The sequence below is a fragment of the Bactrocera latifrons genome, unplaced genomic scaffold (genome assembly GCF_001853355.1).
Source record: "Bactrocera latifrons isolate USDA-ARS-PBARC rearing strain unplaced genomic scaffold, ASM185335v1 scaffold_41, whole genome shotgun sequence".
NCBI classification, from domain to species: domain Eukaryota; kingdom Metazoa; phylum Arthropoda; class Insecta; order Diptera; family Tephritidae; genus Bactrocera; species Bactrocera latifrons.
In genome coordinates this window covers 1,181,280-1,203,342 of record NW_017537057.1, presented here as the reverse complement: position 1 = coordinate 1,203,342, position 22,063 = coordinate 1,181,280, and the positions used below count along the sequence as shown (strand labels likewise).

The window sequence follows — 22,063 nt, the reverse complement described above, 5'->3', positions numbered from 1 at the left end:
ACGGACGGACAGACAGACATCCGGATTTCAACTCTACTCGTCACCCTGATCACTTTGGTATATATAACCCTATATCTGACTCCTTTAGTTTTAGGACTTACAAACAACCGTTATGTGAACAAAACTATAATACTCTCTTTAGCAACATTGTTGCGAGAGTATAAAAACGTGTTTTAGTGAAAACCTTGGACGAAGCAAAAAACGAAAATTGGACTTTTGTCTGATATTTTTACATTTCGGTGAAAATTTCGCGATATTTTCATTTTTCAAATAGTTGTAATCGAAAAAAGTTCTTCGTCCAAGTCTTTAAGAATTGTATCTAAACACCTGTGTAAAATTTCATGAAGAAAGGTCGAATAGTTCTCGATAAATCTTACCAACCGATTTCAAAAACACAGTTCCGAGAAAAACGCGTTTAAAGACGGCGCATTTAGCCTAGCTAGCCTCGAGCGCACAAGTTCTCAAGTCTGTATCTCCAAAATTATTACTCGGGTCAACTCGACAATTTGGGACAACACCTCTAGAGTGTGTTATAGAATTTAATAGGATAAAAAAAATCGATTTTTTGAAACCCGTAAACCCATGTAACCCCTTAACTTCTCTAGACTATAATAGCTTGTGAAAGAAAAATAAACATTTTAATCAATCGATAAAGGTGAGATCCAAGAATCCGGTACATACTTGGTTCTTATTTAAACCCCGCTTCAGCTTTGAGTTATAGTCTTACTCGGAAAAAATTTGCAAATCTTACCATTAGAAAATTTAAACATATTTTAAGACAACATTAGAATTCTTCGGATGAGGTAATGTCAAATGTCTTTAGATTTAGAATAATTTGTGAAAGAAAAAGATACAATATTTTTATTGCGATAAATTCAAGTATGAAAATGTTCCGCTATTTTTGGTTCTCATTTGACAGTTGTGACGTCATAAAATAAACAAAATATGTCAAAACAAGCAGTGCAAACATGTTTATGATAAAGGACAATATATAGACTTCCACAATATACACGTAGTTTCTTTAAATAGGTAGTTGTTTTTTAAAGTAATAAATGTATCACTGGAAACATCAAAATCAATCGTTTAATTTGCAATTAGCTTGTTGATAGGCTCAACAAATTACTTAATTTAGTTCTTCTTTTTTATATAACGATTTTACCAAAATATTCCAGTTTTGTTAAGCAGTCACTATGTTAATTTGACGGCTGAAAATTTTACTTTGTCACCTCTTCTAATTGATATGAGTGAACGTGACGCAGCCTTTGAATTCAAATTCTTGATAAGGTCAATGTTATAACATTTAGGCCCACTACCTTGTTTGTGGATGATTTATGATAATAGTCTTCCCTATTTCCGTTATCGTTTCCAAGTTGTAGTCGTGGACGATTTCGTTCTTCAATTCGAATTCTTGAAGAAAAGGTATCGCAATTTTAAATAAAAATTAAGAGCTCAGTGTTTGTATCCAAAGTTGTTTTTGTTGTTTTGCAGAAAATATTTGAACCATTTTGTGAATTTAAGTATAATAAATATTATACAATATTAATAACTCCTTTTCCTGTTGCTATAGTTTGGGATTTGTTGTGTGTCATTTATATTTTAATATATTGGATAGTCCAAAAAGTTTCTTTTTCTATTTTGTCAATAGACACATTGTTTCAACCCATATAGAGTTGGAAAGGTAAGATTTTGACCTTCATTTAACCAAAAAAAATTTAATTTGGGGAAGTCGAGAAAAAGTTACAGCTGTTCAAAATTTGTTTCAAAATAATGAAGAAATTCGCTATATTTTGAAATTTTTGTATTAAAAAAACCCCCACCAATGAAATTTTTTAAGTTTACGGAGACAATGCTGTATCAGTTCGTGTAGCACAACAATGTTTCGCTCACTTCCCTTCCGGAATTTTTATGTGAAAGATGCACCTCGTTCTAGTCGATGAATTTATGCAAAAGATTGACCAGGACCGTCATATAAGCTCCAAACAGTTTTGAACCATTTAGAAAAGGTGTCTACAAAAAGGGGCTCGATGTTGGGCGCCACATGAATTGTCTGTGAAAATTTAATGGACCGAAGTAACATCTGCGAGGCGAAAGGTAATAGGAGAACAAAAGTGGATCAAATACGATAATACTTGTTGCGAAAAAGATCGTGGTGAAGTTCAACAAATGCTCACAAAGCCAGGATTGACGCCTCGAAAGGTTATACTAAGTGTTTGGAGGGATTTGAAAGGGATAATCTAACATGAGCTGCTCCAGCCTGATCGAATGATTGATTTTACATTTTACTGTCAACAACTGATGAGATTGAAGAAATCAACCGAAAATACGGACAGAACTGATCAACAGGAAAGACTTTGTTTTCCATCAGAACAACGCTGGACCATACACGTTTTTGATGACTCGGCAAAAACTGGGAGAGCTTGGCTGGGACTTTCTGATGCAACCATTATATGGCCCTTACCTTGCACCATCGTACTACCATTTATTTCGTTCAATGCAGAACTTCCTTAATGAAGTAAAGTTGACTACGAGAGAAACCTGTGAAGATTACTTGCGGAGAAACCAGACAATTTTTATGTATGGAATATTTTTTCTGGGGAAAGAATGGTAAGAAATGGTTTGTATTTGGTTCATTGTTTATAAAAAAAAAAAAATATGTTGAAGTTTAATTAGAAATACGAAAAGACTTTTTCGACTACCCTATATATCGCCCTCAATTATTGCAATACCAAATAGCGAAAGTTTCTATACCCGTTTCAAAATGGGGAATTCCAATTTATTTTCCATAAATGTCTATAACACCAACAGTAATGCCACATAGACGTTCTTAATTCGTTTTAGTAATAATTATAGAGACATATGTAGATCCCACTGGTAACCCATTATTTAAAATTATATGGGGGTTGGAATTTTGTAGTAGTTGTAAGTTGTTTATGGATCAGGCCTACGGCAGTTACAGCTATTGAAACGTACAACCTTCGCGGCGTGATTGTGTGTGTGAAACCTTTTTTTTTACTGCCGCTAAGATAAATGCGTACAAATTAAGCGTATTTAAGTATTCACATCTTATCACTATGACACTTCGTCACTTAGTGAAAGCGCCCGGAGCGTATAGCTTTAAGCGTCAACTATTTCAAAATTTTTATTTGATAAGCACAATAAAGGAAGATAGAACTAAGCACCTTATTAAAACAAAAATAATAAATAGCAATACAACTAAATAAATTATCAAAATAAACGATCGTTAAACACACTTACTGCACGAAAGCACGTATACAAATTTAAAAACGAGCAAATCTATTATACATCAAAAATGTTGACTTCAACGGAACGCCTCGACGCAACGATCAGTTCAAAGCACAGTGACTATGGCAGCACAACGTTAAAAAATCGCGCTCCAACAACTAACGGTCAAGAATCAACAGACGAAATACACATTGACGACGCCGCTGCACTAGTATCGTGCGAAAAGAACAGCGATCACATCAATAGTGACCAGTCTACGGAGAATTATCATTCCAGTGAAAGTGCGACAGCTAGTGGACCCGATCGCGCCTATCAGAGTCGCACGAATCCGCTGACAACTTACACTTCAAGTCTTTTTGCGGCCGCGAGTAGTGTGTCCTCGCCGTCGCGTTTTCAAACACGCCAATCCCGTTATCCGCGTTACGCCTACAGTAAAATGGATTCGTATATCGATGAGAAGTCCACCGCTCCGAAATCCTTTTGGAAGACGGCTGCATTTCTACATTTCGAAACATTTCTATTTATTTTGAATCAAATGTGCATCGGTTTTGTGACCATCTACATGAGCTGGCTGTGTATCACCAGAGGTTTGCAGAATACCCCGTTGCATGCGTGGTTGGTGACACTCGGAGTAAGTGATCCAAGTGTTTTACAAATATTTAAATACTACACATATAACATAGGCTATTGAAGTGGTGCGCGGATATGTTAAATACGTTCGATTTAAATCAATTTTTAAAATTACTAAAAAAAAAGTTCTGTAAGCATAATTGTTTATTGATTATGTTAAAAGTTTTGAAACATATTTGTGAACACAATGATACTAGGATTTGGATAACCTTTTACACATTTAAGTCTAATTTATTCGCATTAGTGACCTACAACATGACCACTAGAGCGTGTCGACTTACTGCCAGCCAAAAATTTACACAATCTTCTATTGATTCGAATTGTCCACTAGCCATAAACAGATACGATACCCCTCCTATTGGCCAAAACTGGCCGTTTTGGGTGATTGACTAGGCAAATTTTTTGGCCTAATTTAAGCAGTTCATAGTGGATGAGATGGTTGTGGGATTGGCACCAACTCTTCGTTTGAGGTTGACGTAAGCCCATCTTTTCGTGATTTTATTCTTTCCGGATCGTTTGGATCGTTTTGTTGTGATTCAACACGAGATTTGCGTATGAAAATTCCGTTAGCATGTGACAACCATACATATAGGTTCTGATTGCATCCAGTATTTTTTTCCAAACGGATTTTCATGCAATGCTTCTGGGTAATAGAAACAGTGTCTGATGGTAGGTCTCGACTATTTCTATTATTTTATCGATACTTTCCACAGATGTGCCTCCAATGCGTGGTGCTTCTTTCGACATCAACTGTATCAGGGCTATAATGATTATTCAAATTTTTAAGTGCTTGGTTTACGTTTTTTGTCTTTATTGAAAAAAAAAAACTTAAAAAGTTTTTCTTTGATGGTGTCCATTTTTGCTCAATTAATATTGAGTCAAGCACCCACAATACTGTCTCAGACATTTTGCAAGAAAGTGGCAACCATCACCAAATATTTCTGACATCGTTACTATTTTAGTTTTATATTCAAAATTTTTTAATAAAATATAATTTTAATTAGGTGGCAAGCCTACTCAAACAATTTTAATTGTTAATCTGGTTAAATTGCCTTTGCTCAACAACCTCATTGTGTGAATTCATTCATCTTTTAAATGTTATTGCATTGCAATTTTTAAACAGATGATATCACCGCACAAAATATTTTCATTTGTTGGTTAAAATTGTTTAAATTTATGTTTATAATAAAATTTTTTGACATTGGTTTACTTAAATTTGTAAACAGAGGTAGTCTCAAGCCTTCTGAAATCGTGTTAAATTTATAACTATTTTGTAATTACCTTTTTAAAAAGAGGTATTGCATACAATTTTATAAAAAGGTGGTGGTAGCCCCCTTTAAAAATATTTTTAATAGTAAATCAGTTTATTTTGGTTTCGAAAGTTAACTAAATAAGACTAAATTTCTTTATAAAAATGAATACAATCAAAAACTAATTTCGTAGAAAACATTTATTTTTTAATTTAAATGTAAGCAATAAACATCAAAAAGATATATGTACATACACAACTAAATTCTATTAATTTCTATGAGTTATTACGTTTAGCATTTGTCAAATAAAATTCATAACCCCCACTGAACGATAACATTAATTGCTTATGCGATTTTTGTGCATGTGTGAGTATGCATGTGTTCGGCTATAACTCACACACACTGTACTCGGTTAACGTCGCGTAAAATGATCACTCACATTAAATGCCTAAAAGTATGCAACAAACGCTTACGGAATTTATTTTACTCGGCTCTAAATCCAACAACTTCTCGTTTCTGTTCGCCTAGTACTCACTGTTGATGGCTGAAGCGGTAATGATACACTACAACGCCAATCCGCTGACGTCACACTACAAACGGCATGAGAAGCACACAATACACTGGGTGCTGCAGCTAGCAGGCGGCGGACTGGGCATGGGCGGTACGCTATATAAATGCATACAGAAGGGTTTTTTGCTATCGAGCACGCATGGCAAGCTGGGTAAGTGGCTGCGAAATAGTTATTATTTATTTCTTATTTTATTTCACTTATTTGTAAAGTTATTGCACAAGTGACAACAATTTATTACATTCTTATTTTTTAATTATTGTTTAAATATTAAATTTTCTAGAAATCCATATATTGTGTTTTGCTTAATTTATATAAAATAGATAATTTAGACAAAATTTATTTGATTTAGCTTATTGTTTCAAAATTTATCGTATCTCTGCAAAGGTTTTTCCTCATTTATCTTCTGCTTGGTGTCTTGGCTGAGCGGTTTAACCGCGCTTTATCAACTCAAAATGAAGGGTTGTGTACGTCCATTATTTAATCGCACATTCCACAACTTGATCGGACTCACTTGCTTCGTACTAGCGCTTCTAGCACAATTTTATGGTTATCAAACGGGTTTCTTTAAAAGTGCTCACCCAGATGGCTCCACGCTCCCCATTTGCATGAAAACCATAACACTAATTTCGCTGGTGCTCTCTTGTATTGGACCAATAAAGGCGCTGCTGCAGAAGATACGGATCATTGTAAGAGACTAATATTTCATACATTTTGTGGTCATCAGTCTGTATTTGGACGTCCGCATACAATATGTAAATTAAATATTTATAGTTTATAAATTGTAATATATTTGCACATTACAATCTTTCATAACATTCTCTGTAAAATTGTATTTATTATTATCATTTAAAATTAATATTAAATAAATCCTAAATAAATCATTTAATTTGTACTTTTTTAAGAAGGGTTTCAGTTTAGTCCTTTTATTTATTGAGAAATTTAGAAAACAAATGAAATATTTAAATAAACTTCACTACAAATACGGATGCTCCACGTTTGATTTAAGATCGTCATCTTCATATTCAAAGGTCCATGAAAGGTCCCTGTGATTACGTTATTCAAAAATTGGAGGTCACTTTCACACATGCTCAAATTTTCTTGATACACTTCCATTCGCCGTAATTTCTGACCGTCAGTGAGCCCTTTTGGGACCATCCTTACACTTGTTCAAATGCTCCGTCACCATCTCATGAACCGCAGATTTTGATACATTTAACATCTAAGTAATTAAACTTAGACTTATAATACTTAGTCCACGGTCTGAGTTCAAAATTTTGCGTACACGAGTCACATTGTCGGTGTATATTGCAGTCGCAGGTCTCCCAGTACAGTCTTCATCAGCGAACTCTTCCCGGCCCTCCAAAAAGGTCTGTTGCTACCGAAACACACCACTTCTTGCTAAAGCAACATGTGGGTAAGCCTTCTTGAACAAAACTAACGCCTCTGTCCAAGATTTATCGAGTTTCACACAGAATTTAATCGCGTACCTCTGCTCTAACGAAATCTGCATTTTGGCTTGCACCACTCACAGAAACATGTCGCACGAAAATGTTTGCCTTGAAAGCGCGACCCCGTGAAAAGTTTATCCCTTAGCCCAAGCTAACCTCTTCTCTTCTTTCTTCGGTTGGACTTGCAGCTGAGTCTATAATACACTTTCACCGCCGCTATATACATATAGCTTTCGCCTTCAATACCTCCTTGCGTGGTTTTGTCATGTTCATAGTCTTCTATGTCGAATCAGCACCATCGGCAATCCTCGAAAAGCGTAGCAACGCTTATTCTACGATAATGTTAACGGTTTGGAGATGCGAGTCTCAAGGACCTTACCAACTCGTCGCTGTAAAACGGGTTTGACAGTACACTACGACCCCAGCAGAGGTGTGACGTCACCGCTAATGGACTCATTGTGCCGACTATGGTAGCAGCCACTTTTTGCAACGACGTTTTAGCTGATATCTCAGCCCGCTTTTTATCCATGTTCTCCTCCATGTTGAGTTTTATTTTCAGGAAAACTCTATCCCTATCTCATTCTCGCATAGCAAGGTAACCAGGACGCAAAGGTGACGCCCAAATTTTCAGCTTGGTACCACAACCCTAATGCTACTATAGATTTGTGTAGAACAATTAACTTATAAGATATCAAAACAAACTTCGAATACAGATATAGTACTTTCTGGTGTCTTACAAGAATTCACAACAAATTTCACGCAATCCGCGTAAAGATCTTAGATCTTATTGAAGCTCTTCAAACCACGTCTATTCATATAAAACTTTATACAAAAAACAATGCATCATATCGACAGTGAGGGCAGAGTGGAATAATTAAACAGCGGCGGCAAAGGTGGAAGCGCCGATAAGTTGCCAAGAAAGTATCTGGCTGTAACAAAATCAATCACGGCTGCAATATGCCTGCCAGTACATAGCTGCGGCTTGACACAATGATAAAGACATTGAGAAGCAAAGATAAAAACTACAAAACAAAAATAAAAAAAACAAGCATATTAATCACGAGTCGATGTCGTAGTGGAGTGGAGACGCAATCGGCCACATGCAATGGAAGGCGATGATGATACGCCGGGGAATGCTTTTTTACATATCGAAACGAATTTCGGCTGGAATACAATGATTGCAAAAATAGTAATAGGCGAAACGCGCTGTCAGCCGGAGCGCAAATGGTGCAATCTTTTAGATTTTGCGCAAATTACAGTGGAAACAAAATCTTATGTTTTTATATAAATACCAAAAGCTGCGCAAAAATCGAAATGACACGTCGCGGAAAATTCGTAGTGAATAAGGTAAGCAATGCTAGAATACATTTCATTAGGGACACACCGGCACCACAGAGCACGGCGCCGCAACACTGCCACAATGTGAGCAGCAGCACACCTGCGCAAGTGGGTTGCGGACGGCCAGCTCCGCCACCCACGCTCACACTCACACAGAAGCTCGAATTCGTATTGACGCTGGTTAATCGGTTGCTAATCGGCTTCGTAACAGTTTACTTGTGTTGGATGAGTCTGCGTTTGGATAGCAAGGATATTCCATGGCATGCGGTGTTTTGTACACTAGGTGTAAGTAAGGGAAACAATAATTAGTTCACGGGAGGTATTAGGAATAAAATTCAAATATTTACCGTTTCCAGTTTCTCTGCTTGATGTCCGAAGGTCTAATGGCCTACTATCGTGGCAACGCTTGTACGCAGGTGTGTCAACGGTCGGAGAAGGCACGCTTGCATTGGGTGTTACAGTTGTGCGGCTCCATAATCGGTCTCATTGGCATTGTGATTAAAATGTGTTTGGAGGAGGTCCACTTTCACACGCGTCACGGCATCATAGGTGTGTGTGTGCTATGATGTATAATTATGTTTATTTGTTTGGTGGTATAAATACAAATATTTTCCTTTGCAGGTCTGGCTACCATGGTTATTTTGTTTATCAGCTTGTTAAGCGGTCTCAGCTCTCTTTACGCCGCCGAACTGAAGGGACGCCTACAACCACGCTTTAATAAAACATTGCACAATATTATTGGCTTAATTACGTTTACATTGGCTATGTTGAGCATGTATTACTCGTTCGAGACGCAACTATTTAACGATTACTCGTTAGACGCATCAACTTATATGGACTTTCGTTTGCTCTTGGAGATTACCACAATTATTATATTTGTGTTGACCGCTTATGGCCCTATGTGGTGCTTGTTTTATAGTCGTTTGTGAAGTAAACGGAGAGTTATTTAGTGAATAATAACGTTGAACATTAGAAAACAGTGTATAAAAGTGAAAATATACGATTTCAATTTTATAATATGAATCTAAAACAGATTTCTTTATGTCATAGCTCTTAGAATACACTATAAATATGTTAAATTTTTGCGTCCACATCAACAGTTGAGTAAACTAACTGCCCTATTGCAGAAGGCTACTGAATTATAGTTGCCGGTAGCCCAGTACTCTATAACATTTGAAAACTCGCAAAACAAAAAGATCAATCTTGACATTTAACATTTTGAAAATAATCGATAATATACAGAAAATAGCGACTTCCGACTCAATTGCTTGCGGTATGTATCCGATATCCATTTGTTATATGTATGTTGTACGAAACCAGTCGGTGCGCGGCACGCTCCAAGGTACAGTCGCAGTGGAAGAAAATCAGTCCTATTACATTCCGGACAAACCATGTATACAGACGCTGCAAGTGCAGTGGTTCTGGAGCCTATTTAGTCGAAAATATTCGGAGAAAACCAAAGCAACTTCGAGACTATTATATATTTTTATACCCTGAACAGGGTATATTAAGTTTGTAACACCCAGAAGGAAGCGTCGGAGACCCTATAAAGTATATATATATAATGATCAGTATGTTGAGCTGAGTCGATTTAGCCATGTCCGTTTGTCTGTATGTGTATATACGAACTAGTAGCTCAGATTTTAAGGTATCGTTTTGAAATTTTGCAAACATCATTTTCTCTTCAAGAAGCTGCTCATTTGTCGGAACTGCCGATATCGAACCACTATAACATATAGCTGCCACACAAACTGAACGATCGGAAAAAAGTTCTTGTATGGAAAACTTTCACATTTGACATATTTGGTATTGATTATTTTCTAAGTCAGCAATGTAATCTCCGAAGAAATTGTTTAGATCGGCTTACTATAGCATATAGCTGCCATACAAACCGAACACATTGTTACTAAACGAAATGCATCTGTGAAGGGTATACTAGCTTCTAACCACGATGAATTGTTGTGCTTAAAATGAATAAAACTCGCTCTAGTCCCAATATAACTAACACGTCCGGTTTTAATGCCCTATCGAACTTAGCTCTTCCAAGTTTTTTATTTTTTTTATTGAATAAAATTCCTCTTCAAAAAAAAGAAAAAAATATCCTTCTCCTTTTCTAGAAATCAAAACAGTTTATTTTTTATTTTGCATTTAGCTTTGTGCAGTTTTATTTAATTTGCGTATTATTTAATAAAAGAAGGTGTGTACAATAGTTGTTACGAATAATACTTTTTGCATGCCGCAAGATAAATTAATATGAATTCTCATCAAATACGCTGCAAAATAAATAAATAAATATCACGTATGTATTAAATAAAGTTTGTAAAAAAAATCGTAAATTCAGTTTATTCCGGACTTGGAGTGGTGAAATTACATAAATATTATACTTTAAATGAAAATAATGCATGTTTGTTTGTGTTGTATATGTATATGTAAATGTGCTGTGATGTCATGGATTTGTGAAAATGGACTTCAATTTTAGTTAAAATATTAAGTGATTTCAGGAGTATATAAATGTTGTATATAAAGCACTCGAAGGCATTTAGTCATCACTAGTCTAAAACTGATGTGTTTCAAAAAACGGTACAGTTAAAAATGAATTGGCTTGCTAAGCTCAGCTTAAGGGCTAACAAAGCTTATTTAATATAAATTTTTTTGTTCTTTTTAGAGTTGGTTGTAGTGTTATATTTGCCAAAAAATTTATTATTAGTTCTCATAACTGTAGGATGTTAAGTACAAATAAGTGAATTGCAATGGAAAAAATTAAGTTAAGTTATTTTGAATGAACAGTGAATAAATATTTTATTTTAGTGAACTAAAATTGCAGAAAATTAACGGTAATGCAGATATAGAACAAATTTTAATTATTAAAGGGCGCAGAATTACGCGCAGATATATTTCTTACAGCTTATTTTATAAAATCTTTCAAATACAACAGAACAACCATATTATTTATGCTTTCTCATATAAATTATATTTCGTGTGCGTTTAATTCGCATTTTACATTTTGGTGGTGCGCCTGATAGCAAATGACATGGAAATCGCTTCAATGTAACGACGCAGCGATGGTGCACCAACGCCGCCCTCGGCCGCGCCATAGACACGACCACGCATGCCGCTATTGCCAACATCAGCAACGATCCCAGCCTTTGCACCGCAACATTGCGGCTCATTGCAATAGCGACATGTTTTCGTTGAGAAGTAGCTGTTTTCACACTCGTCATCCTCCTCTTCCATGGCGTCGGTGATCTCATAATCCTCAGCAAAAACCTTAGCGCGCTGCTCATAACGTAGGTATAGGGTCAAACAGATGAAGAGCACAAAGAGTAGGGCACAAATGGCGCCGCTTGCAATACTCGCCTCTTCCAGCATTGGACGTGGTCGTTTCGGCAAGAAGGATGCATCGTACTCCTTGTACTCGCAGCGTGGCCCCATAAAGCCATTTGCGCACTCGCAATTATACATAACCGAGTCGCCCAGCTTAACCGAGAAGCAGGTTGCATCATTCAGACAATACCAAGCGTCGTAGTTCACAGGACATTTGTAGGTTGGGAAGGTGATGTTGGGTCTTGGTGTCGTTGTGGTAGTGGTGGTCGGCTCCGTGGTTGTGGTGGTGGTGGTAGTAGTTGTCGTAGCGGATGTTGTCGACTGTTGTGGCGAAAGCGATGAGGCGGCCGAGGAGAGCGTGCGTGGCTTGGGTATGGAACGACTAGAGCATGCATTAGCCGTAGTCGGCTGCTTTAAAAGGCAAGCGAGCACTAGAGTCAACGAGCAGACGCTAAAGAGTAGCGTGCATTTGCGCTTAAGCAAGGACATGATGTTCAGAATTAGCGTTTAGTTTGCTTATAGAAATTAAGTTACTTAATTAAGAGAATGTGTTCAATACTTGAGTGAGTGAGTGAATGAGTGTGGGATGTGTGAGTTGAAAACTTCTATCAGTTTTGGTTTTCGGTTCACAAAATACTGTTTATTGGAATGGAAATTGTTCGAAGTGGAATACAGTTGTTGTTCTGCTTTTTATTACTTAAAAAAATGGACGTGAAAACTTAAATTAGTTTCGATAACTTTTTTAAAATTTTATGTTTCGTTTACTTAAAATTCAAGATCTTTGATTTCAGTTACTTTTTCGAGGTTATTATTACAGTTAATACAGAAATATACATGCCCACATATAATATAAATTTTTTGTTAAAGACTTTCACAGCTTTTTCACTTCTGTTACAATTATATTTTTGGTTTAATATTCTACACTTTATGATGTGAATAGTGTAACTAGAACGTATGACTTTAATAAACAATTAAATCAAGTTGTTAAACTACTACTTGCTATCACAATTCTCGGACATGCACGCACATATAATGTTATAACGGTATTTTCACAGACTTTTAATACAATTAATCGGACTTAACTACACACACAGTTGTGTTTACAAAACACTTTATACTTATATTAACTATTTTAATAAATATTGTAAAAACAGGCAAAATTCGATGTTGAAAAGTGTTAAAAAATCAGTTAGTCCTTGTTGTTTTTGTGGTATACCTGCGAAAATAAGATTAAACGAATTACATTTTTTAAGCTATCTGTAACAAGTATAGTTCAAACAAAGTGAAAATCTTATATTTAAAAATAATAGAAAATGCTGAAAAATGAAAATAAATTAAACGTTAAACCAAAAACCACATTGTTTATGCTGAAACAGCTTAATAAAGAAAACCGTTAAATTCGCGAAAAACATTTTCATTTAAATTTGTTGACTTTCCGAAGTATGTCTAGGAATCCGTTACTTCTGAAGCCACATGAAATTGACCACTTGTTGAGTAAAAATTTAAATTACATAGTCAAGAAAAAAAAATGGACTACTAGGCAAAATTAAAAATATAATCCGGCTCCATAAACAACTAAACTCAATTTAAATAGTGGTTTTATTTTTTATTCATAAGAACTATCCAAAGCATTATGTTTTATGGGCTAAGGAATATTAAAAAGGTGCTGCCACATCTGACCCAGAAGCCAGACCTCAATCACATTGTACATATATAGAGACGAATTATTTTTTTTTTATTAATATTATTTTTTTTATCATATTAAATAGTACAATACGGATATGTTTAAAATATTCCCCAAAAATTTTAAGTCGATCCGAGTAAAATAAGATCTAAAGACAGATCCATTGGAAGTTCCACCCATCAGGCCACGTCGATGTAGCTCCATTTTTGATTTCTCGAAAAATTATGGACCGATTTAGTTAGAATTGTGTATACATCTTTAAAATAACATTATCTACATAGTTATTCAACGAAGGATATTTTTTATTTCCATTACAACTTATTTTTTAAGCAAAAAAGATTATCAAAAATTTAGATTTTTTATTCAAAGTCTGTAAAAAAAAAAAATTAAAATAAAAATGAAAGTACGAATCACTGCAGCAGTGAAAGACAAGTTTTTAGCGCCGCCGGACGTCGCGTGTAACTCGAAATTTAAAATTAAAAAAAATGTTTTTCTTTATTTCAAGTTATCTACAACTTAACTACCCAAATAAAAATAGCTAAAAATCCCCAATTACTAATTGGTATTCTAAAGTCATTATACATTAAGGACCTTTCGAGAAAATAATATGCGTCATACATAGGCATAGTGCATAGAACTATTAGTTTGTCATACATATGTATGTATGTATGGATATTAGAGAAAGTACCGCGTGTTCGGCTCACTGACGCAGCACTCATTCATTCAGGGGCATAGTACAGCAATACTCACGGCGTCACAACCAGCGATTCGCTTTAAATTGCCAATGACTAAGATATGACGTATGTATGGCATGTATGTGTATTTAGCTGCAAACATTACAAATGTGCGATAAGCGTAAAAATTTTGAATGAATTGTAAATAAAAATAGGTAAACACAAATCGGTGCATTCGATGACTGTGTGAAAATGCAGGAATGGATGGATGATTCTTTCAACATTTTTGGAAATTCGCTTTATTCATTGTTTTTGCTCGTTCCTGCAATTTAATTCCTTTTCTAATTTTGTATTTAACAATTTTCTTGCAATTTAATTTATTTAATTTTTTTTTGGCTGAATTGTTATTGATTGAATTTTAACCAAATCACTAACGAATTTTTCGCTTACTCATTTTCTTTTTAAACACCAAATTTTATATTTTCTATTTAGCACATACATATTTTCAAACCAATTCATTATATTTTTTATAATCACATTTGTTTCTAATTAGCTTTTTGTAGAGCGCTGTCCCCCGTTGATTATCCTAGCTCATCAAAGCTGGCTGTGATATGCGTTGAGAATCCATATCACAACCACTTGATGAGGCTTAGATAAGCAACATTTTATGGCCACTTTTTACTTTCAACTTTTTGTTGTTTCGTTTTTTTTTTCTTATTATTTTYATTTTTGCATTATTATTATTTTAAATGACATTTCCAAGCTGCAAGCGCCGGTTAACCAAGTTGATGGTTGATGATGTTGACATTTATGCAATTTATGGAGAATGGAATATCCTGCAGCGTTTCGTGTGTGAGCACAGTGTGTTTATGGTCGCGCTCTGTATGTGTGTGTGTACGCGCACCACTTGTATGTATGGGTGTGTGTGTGTGTGTGTGTGTGTGTGTGTATGAATGTGCTTTGTAATTGCATGTTATTCGAGTGAGTGGTAATCTTTTTTGTGACAGATTTTAATGATTGTTGGTTTAGGTTGGTTGGTACTTGGTTTTGTTTGGTGCAGCTCTTAGGAAGACGTCCAGCTAAGCTCATCAAAGCTGGCTGTGATATGCAGTTTCAAATAGAGCATTTCACAACCACTTTGTGAGATTTAGACAAACGTATTTTGTTATTGTTGTGATATATAATAAACTATAAGGCTGTCTACTTGGTATGTGTTGTTGTGATTATGGCGAATGAATTACTAATATGAAATGCGTAATTTATAAAAACAAAAATTTCAATTTTTTACCAAACCAATTTACAAATTTTTGTTGAAATATGGTGATAACATAATTTTTAAAGCTGATTGTGCACTTTTCACATGTTCCAAATCGAAGACGAATTTTTTTTCTTATAAAATTTTTTTTTATTTTTCTTATAAACTTTTATTTATTTTTTTGTTTCTTCAAAAAATTTCACGAAAATTTCTTATAAATATTTTTATATATTTATTTTTTTTATAATTTTTTCATTTTTCTTAAAAAAAAAGTTACGAAAATCTGCAATTTTTCGCTTATCATTTTTAATGTCTCCGCTAATGCTTTAGAATCGCGACGCTCCTCAAAGCTGGCTGTGATATGAATTTCAAAAATGTATTTTAAGCAGAAAATGTCAACATTTCGCAGCCACTTTGAAGAATGACACAATTCTATCAGTAAGTAAAGGCATGGTTCTTTTCTTTTTCTTAATTTATAAAATATCAAACAAAATTGCGCCAAATTCAAATGAATTTACTGGCGAGCGGTAACCACCAAGTGCGCTGTTAACATCCATACAAATATAAAACAAAACTTAGAACTTTAGATTTTAGCAGTGTTTTCATTGTCTTCGCCGCGATGTTATTAAAGATTTGAAAGTCAGCATCAACTTTGATAAAACATAAAATAAACACGCGTCACACACATTTGTATGTACAACTAGCAATTCGTAATTTCAAAAATGTTCGATAAGTATAAAGACAGTGTGGCCAAAAAAAAATTGTATGCTTTATAATCTTGCTCCATATCAAGGTTAAAGTCAAATTAGTACAAATTTCAAAACAAAAAAACAAAAACAAAAAAAAATCTAAAAAAATATAACTAAAAAGAATTTCACCGCACGGATGAGAATTTTTCACTGATTCTTTTTTTTTTTTTTTATAAAACTTCGCTTTGAACAGTTGATAAGAAAAAAAAGGAAAAAGTTCCAGCATAAAGCAACCACAGAAATGTATTATTTCGCTTGTCACTCAACAAGTCACCGGAGCGTACGTAGTGTCAGCAGCATACAGATACAGTATATGTGTATCACATACAAACATACATACGTTAATGAAGATGACAAAATTAGAGAAGCGAAAGAGATTCCGGTAACTACTATAATACCCCCCGTCTTAACTCATATATCTAGAGAATGATTACGAAAACATATACATTTTGACATACAAACATACATATGTACATACATACATATGCTACAGATTCTCTTCTTAGTAGTTCATATTGTAATTTTAATTAATTTAAATATTAATTTTTTGATTTTATTAGACTATGTTTTATGTTTCCTGGCAAACTCATAAATAATAAACTTTTTGTTTCATAATTGAAAAATTATTTTAAAAACACTATTTACAGCTTCAAGCAAGTGTTGCGAATTGAGAAAGCTTGTCAGAGTGGATCACTTGTTGCTCAATGACAGTATTTTCATACAAAAAGTGCACTAGAATTTAGTTTAGCACACTTGTAATTAAAAAATAATTGAATCCGAGTAATGCAACACTTGAAAATATATGCAAAATGTCGCTTATTAAATATTTACGAATATTTCATCATCACTGGTCGGACAAATTGTTTCAAAAGTGAGAAGAATGCGGCGCTGAGCTTTATCATGGCGCGACGCGACGCGTAATGGCGGACGTACATAAATTGATTCACCGGCGCAATGCCGGCGCAATTTAGTGACTTTTGGACTGCATTGAGAATTTAAAAATATCACACAATATAAGAATCGAATCATATCATTCAGACAGCGCGTACCAAGTTTAATGGACGGTGGTGAAGCGTTAATAATTAAGCCGACGCTAGGCAATTTCCCGAGACGATAGCAAAAATCATTTCGTTCCATATTATAATTGATTTATAATAAAAATACGAGTATAGATTCCAGAAGAAACTCAAATAAAGTTACAAATGCGCGAAAAGTGACAGCAAGCATCCCTTGACCCCACCAGTCATTCACACATGACAGCCGCTGAATGCGTGCAAGCGATGGTTGTAGATTTCAACATCATATTAAATGTGCAAAAATAATACATACACTACATATGTACATATGTACAGCTATGTTTGTATACTCGTATATGTATATGAACATAATTTTTTTTTTGGCTGAACGAATTGTTCATCCGTCCCGAATAAATGAATGTATATAATGACATGATGTTAAGCATTTTGGCTTATAACAGCTGACGTGTGTTAAACAAATTGTCACAGATTCATTTACCTTGGTCATTAGCACAATTTTGCTTGTCAGTGTGAACGAGAATTAAGCGCGTGTTTAAATAGCCGTTCCTAGGTGAGTTGTTTCAATGTATTTTGCAGATTGAGCACAAAATAATGCCAATCAAGATCGATTTTTATACGCTGACCGGGATATATTAAGCTTGCCAAGAGGTTCAGGGTATATTTAGTCAGACTCGTCTTTTTGTGAATACATACGCAAACCAGTTAAGGAGTTAACGATCTGAAATTTTGCACACATTCTTTTCTCCACAAGAAGCTGCTCACTTTTCGGAACTGCAGATATCCGATCACTTATATGCTATAGTGCTGCCATACAAACTAATAGCTCAAAATTAAGTTTTTGTATGGGAAACTTTTTTACTAGACGATATATCTTCACGAAATTTGGCATGGGTTATTGTCCAAGGCAGTGGTACAATCTCCGAAAGAATGGTTTAAATCGAATCACTTTAGCATTTACATATCTGTTATACAAACTGAAGGTTCAAAATCAAGATTTTGTATGGGAATCTTTTTTATTAGACGAAATTTGGCATGAATGATGATCCAAGGTAACGGTACAAACTTCGAAGAAATAGTGGATGACACCGGACCACTAATCATCTACGAAAACGTATTGCCTATATGTTACATCAATGCAAGAAAGAAAAAAATTATTAATTCATGCTTAGCAACAGTTAAATGTTTTTATGTGTTTGTGTGTAGGTCAAGATCAGCACAACTGTACTTGGAACACATAAATACAAGTACATACATCCATACATATGTATATGTACACGCAGTACATGCTTTCACCACTATTCGCAGTCGCTTCTTATTTGTTTTGTTGTCTTCGCATGAGCTCATGATGATCGGCTTGATCTTATGATGTTAATCTGAATACGTTGACGCGTTCCCATTTTTGCAGACGGTTTTTTCATCTTTCTTCTATGCCACTACAACTTTATTAATAACGTCTTGCTTTTGGCGGCTTTGTTTTTTCACAAATTTAACACAGAATATTAAGTAGTTATGCCGAATTGGAACAAGCGTTGACAATAGTGCGCAATCTAAAGAAGCAAGCGATATGCCTTTAGTCAATTTATTAATTCAATGACTTTGAATATCTTCAAGCGACCTGCGCGTGGAATAACAGATATTCAGACATACATACATATATGAATCAACACACACAGTTAGTTGAAAACCACACGCATTTGGAATTTTGCCGAATTCGCTAAATAATAAAAAATAAAGTAAATGTAAAAATGTTGTTATTGTTGTTTTATATATTCATTGATATCTTTCTTTGTAGTTAACAAGCATCGTCTATAATAAAGCGACACGCGCATGAATATTTTCGAATTCTAATTGTCCGAATACGCTCTGGCAACCGAAAATGGGGCCTAAAAAAGACGTCACTCCAAATAATTCAATAACTGGCGCGAATACATGCTTTTGTCCGCCCAACACATCCAGCTAGACGTAGCGATTATAATCGAGGTGAGGTGTGTGGACAAATGACGACTATTAATATTGTCAATTCAATTTATTTAAAACGCAAAAAACGCAAAACGCGAGAAATATAATAAACGACATGTAGGTGCGCATATGTATGTATGCATTCCGTGCCTTCGACAGGTGTATAGGGTGAGCTTTGTAGCCACTTGCTGCTTGCTTGTTGTTATTGTATTACAGAGCGGTGATAAATTACATGGCGAAAGTTGATTGCTTGCACTTTCTTAACACAAATAATATAATAATACATATTTTTTATGTGCTGCGTAACTTATTGTAAACCATTTTATATATATATTTTTTCAAATTATTTTTATCAGTTAACATTTTTTATAATTAAGTGCTCTGCAACATTAGTCAAATATTGAACTTTTACGTTATTTTTTTTAGTTTTTACTTCAGGTGTAGGAAAGTGTGTCTACTGACCCCGCACACGCACCACCTTACGGCTTCAAACTAAACGGCACAAATTGAGTATTGAATGAGCGAACTCAAATCTTTGGAATGCCAAGCGCACGCGCGCACACAACGACAACAACCACCACCAACACTTCAAATACACACTGAAAACACAACACGTAGCCGAACAGCGCGGATAAAATTTAAACTATGCAGTCATAACGGAAATTTCTTACTTGCTGCTACAACAATGCGACGAACGCGCCATACAAACACGACGAACGAACACCACAGCGAGCGGCAAAGCGCTAAAAGGTGCGGCTTGTTTGCAAGGAATATACTTATGTATTTATATGCAACAACACAAATTAAGCGCTGATCGTTTGTTTTGTGGCCCCAATGGTGCACCACCACCATGCGCGTCATACAACGTCCCACTATTCAAGCGCGCCACGCGACAATACGATGTGTACGCTATGACAAGTTACGGATTAATGAATGAATGAATGAGTAGTGACGACGACAACGGCGGCGACGACGGCCACAACAGCGTACACATGAATGAGTCTCTGCACCCGCCACCGCCGCCGTCGCATCGTCGCCAACACACAGCCAATACCAACAAAGCGCCAGAGTAATAGTAGCACAGCAGAGGCACAACAACCGGTCAGCGCTTGCATGGGGAGCAGCGCTCAGTCGCTCCGCTCGTCGTTGAACGACGTACAGAAGAGCAGCAACAACAAGATTCAATGAGACGAAACGATTGGAATAGGACAGGGCCAGGGTAAATGGTGACGCGACGCATTGAAAATACTTCGGCTATGCGCTCGTTGTTGTTGCGAGTGCATAAAAGCGGAGAACGGAAGTGGGGAACAACCAAAAATAACTCCCCATAACAACGTTCGGCACGCCTCACCTCATCGCACCACAACGCAACCAATGAGGCGAAGACGAAGGCGAATGCAGCGCATTCTAAACTGTTAAGTGCGAACGAGCGACCAAGTTGTTTGTGTGGTGGTTAGTGTCTGCCAAATGAACCAAAAAACTTGCACGAAAATGTGAATAACAACTGTAAACCGAATATGAAATTTGTTGTTTCCGTTGTAAGCGCTGCACTCACTGTGCGCCTACGCGCTTAATTCTTGTTTTCGAACACGCTGCTTGGACGCTGCATTTTCGGAACAAAAGTGATTCGTTATGGGTACACATAAAAACGTGGGTAACTGGAAAATGCAATTTTTATATGGATCGAGGATGTATAAAATGCGTAGAATAAATTCCGAGTACAGTTCTTATAGCGAATCCAATTTAATGTTTCGTAAATTTGCATTTATATTCGTCAACTGCGAAGTAAATAAAAATTTTGCGTTCGAAAACAGATTAAAAATATTTGATAACGCCATATGAATCACGCAGACAGGAAATTCGAACATTTGTTTTTGTGTATGTGTTTCAAAGTGCAATGCTCGGTTTATTAGATTCTATTAATGAGGCCTTGGATTTTAAAAATTCGCAAATACTCGTTTGAACTCTCAGAAATGTCGCGCACAAGCAATGAGGACCTACAATACAAAGTAAACAAAAACAAGTCAAAGTATTGAAATCGGCTGCACCGAATGTAATCTTCAAATAGAATGTTTTCATATAAGAGCTTAATTTTAATCGTTCAGCTTATAGCATATATGGTCCGATCTGAACAATTTTTACGGAGCTTGTTTAGCTGCCATACCAAATTTAGTGCAGAAACAAATGGTTTCCGTAAAAAGTACTTGACTTTGTTGTTGTTGTTATAACGGCAGAATTCTGCCGAGTTGACAGGCCTTCGCCGGATAAAATCCGGGTCCATTTCGGTTACGTAGACCCGACTGTTGCGAGAACGGAGTACTTGACTTTGATCGTTCTAAGCTATATTGGTTTGACTGTGGCGGTTAAGAGAAATGATCAGCTGCTTTGAGGGACGCGGGTGTGTACAATTTCAGATCGACGCTTATCTCAAAAATTGAGGAACTCGTTCGCGTATATAGAGACTAGTATCGTATACTACTGTCTGTCCAAATCGCTCTTGACCAAATCGACTCTGTCAAAGGATTAAAAGTAACAGTTGAGCTCGACAAAAATATGTTGGTGTTGTTGTAAAGTTCCCGAAATAACGCGAAAAATTATCATCTGTTATGGCGCAAGTTAAAATGTTTATCCAATATATTGACGAATGCAGCCGAATATTTTCGAATTTAGACTATGATTTTCTTCTACTTTCCTAATAAGTAACCTCTAGTTTCYAAGCCAAATCAAAGCAAAAAGTTATGCTATTAGTGCAGGAAAACGCAGCGAATACTTACGACTCCAGCTCTACATTTGCGTACCACAATTAAACAAACGAGACGTACAGACAAATGCGTAAACCAGACGCACCAACACCAAACAGAACAGACAGCATGCAATACATACAAAAATCATAGATCAAGC

The 22,063-nt window shown here is 35.6% G+C and overlaps 3 protein-coding genes across 5 annotated transcripts in view; 2 read left to right on the top strand and 1 right to left on the bottom strand.

Annotated features, from left to right (window-relative positions):
• The window catches only part of LOC108972613, a 10,112-nt gene extending 3,532 nt beyond the window's left edge, over positions 1–6,580 (top strand). Inside the window, exons 1-4 of one of the 3 annotated variants that reach the window (XM_018939261.1) lie at positions 2,357–2,604; positions 3,266–3,874; positions 5,652–5,844; positions 6,079–6,580. In XM_018939261.1, coding sequence (XP_018794806.1) covers positions 2,602–2,604; positions 3,266–3,874; positions 5,652–5,844; positions 6,079–6,392 — 1,119 coding nt within the window. In that variant the 5' untranslated portion in view covers positions 2,357–2,601 and the 3' untranslated portion in view covers positions 6,393–6,580. Of the gene's footprint in view, positions 1–2,356; positions 2,605–3,151; positions 3,875–5,651; positions 5,845–6,078 lie in introns of those variants that run through there. The other 2 variants (XM_018939263.1, XM_018939262.1) reach the window with 2 other exon arrangements.
• Positions 6,581–8,439: 1,859 nt separating this feature from the next.
• On the top strand, positions 8,440–9,411 carry LOC108972593 (cytochrome b561 domain-containing protein 2-like). The gene is made up of 3 exons (XM_018939230.1): positions 8,440–8,765; positions 8,837–9,029; positions 9,102–9,411. The coding sequence occupies exons 1-3, from the start codon at positions 8,457–8,459 to the stop codon at positions 9,407–9,409; spliced, it is 810 nt and encodes a 269-aa protein (XP_018794775.1). The 5' UTR covers positions 8,440–8,456; the 3' UTR covers positions 9,410–9,411.
• A 1,375-nt stretch (positions 9,412–10,786) lies between these two features.
• On the bottom strand, positions 10,787–15,234 carry LOC108972618 (protein spitz). Its single transcript, XM_018939267.1, has one exon. The coding sequence runs from the start codon at positions 12,291–12,293 to the stop codon at positions 11,478–11,480; it is 816 nt and encodes a 271-aa protein (XP_018794812.1). The 5' UTR covers positions 12,294–15,234; the 3' UTR covers positions 10,787–11,477.
• Between the last annotated feature and the right edge of the window lie 6,829 nt (positions 15,235–22,063).

Bases quoted from the DNA above. Each gene is read 5' to 3' on its own strand.
- LOC108972618 (XM_018939267.1), bottom strand. From the start codon at position 12,293: ATGTCCTTGCTTAAGCGCAAATGCACGCTACTCTTTAGCGTCTGCTCG.
- LOC108972593 (XM_018939230.1), top strand. From the start codon at position 8,457: ATGACACGTCGCGGAAAATTCGTAGTGAATAAGGTAAGCAATGCTAGA. The intron at 8,766-8,836 runs GTAAGTAAGGGA...TACCGTTTCCAG, and splicing joins CGGTGTTTTGTACACTAGGT to TTTCTCTGCTTGATGTCCGA. The intron at 9,030-9,101 runs GTGTGTGTGTGC...TTTCCTTTGCAG, and splicing joins CACGCGTCACGGCATCATAG to GTCTGGCTACCATGGTTATT.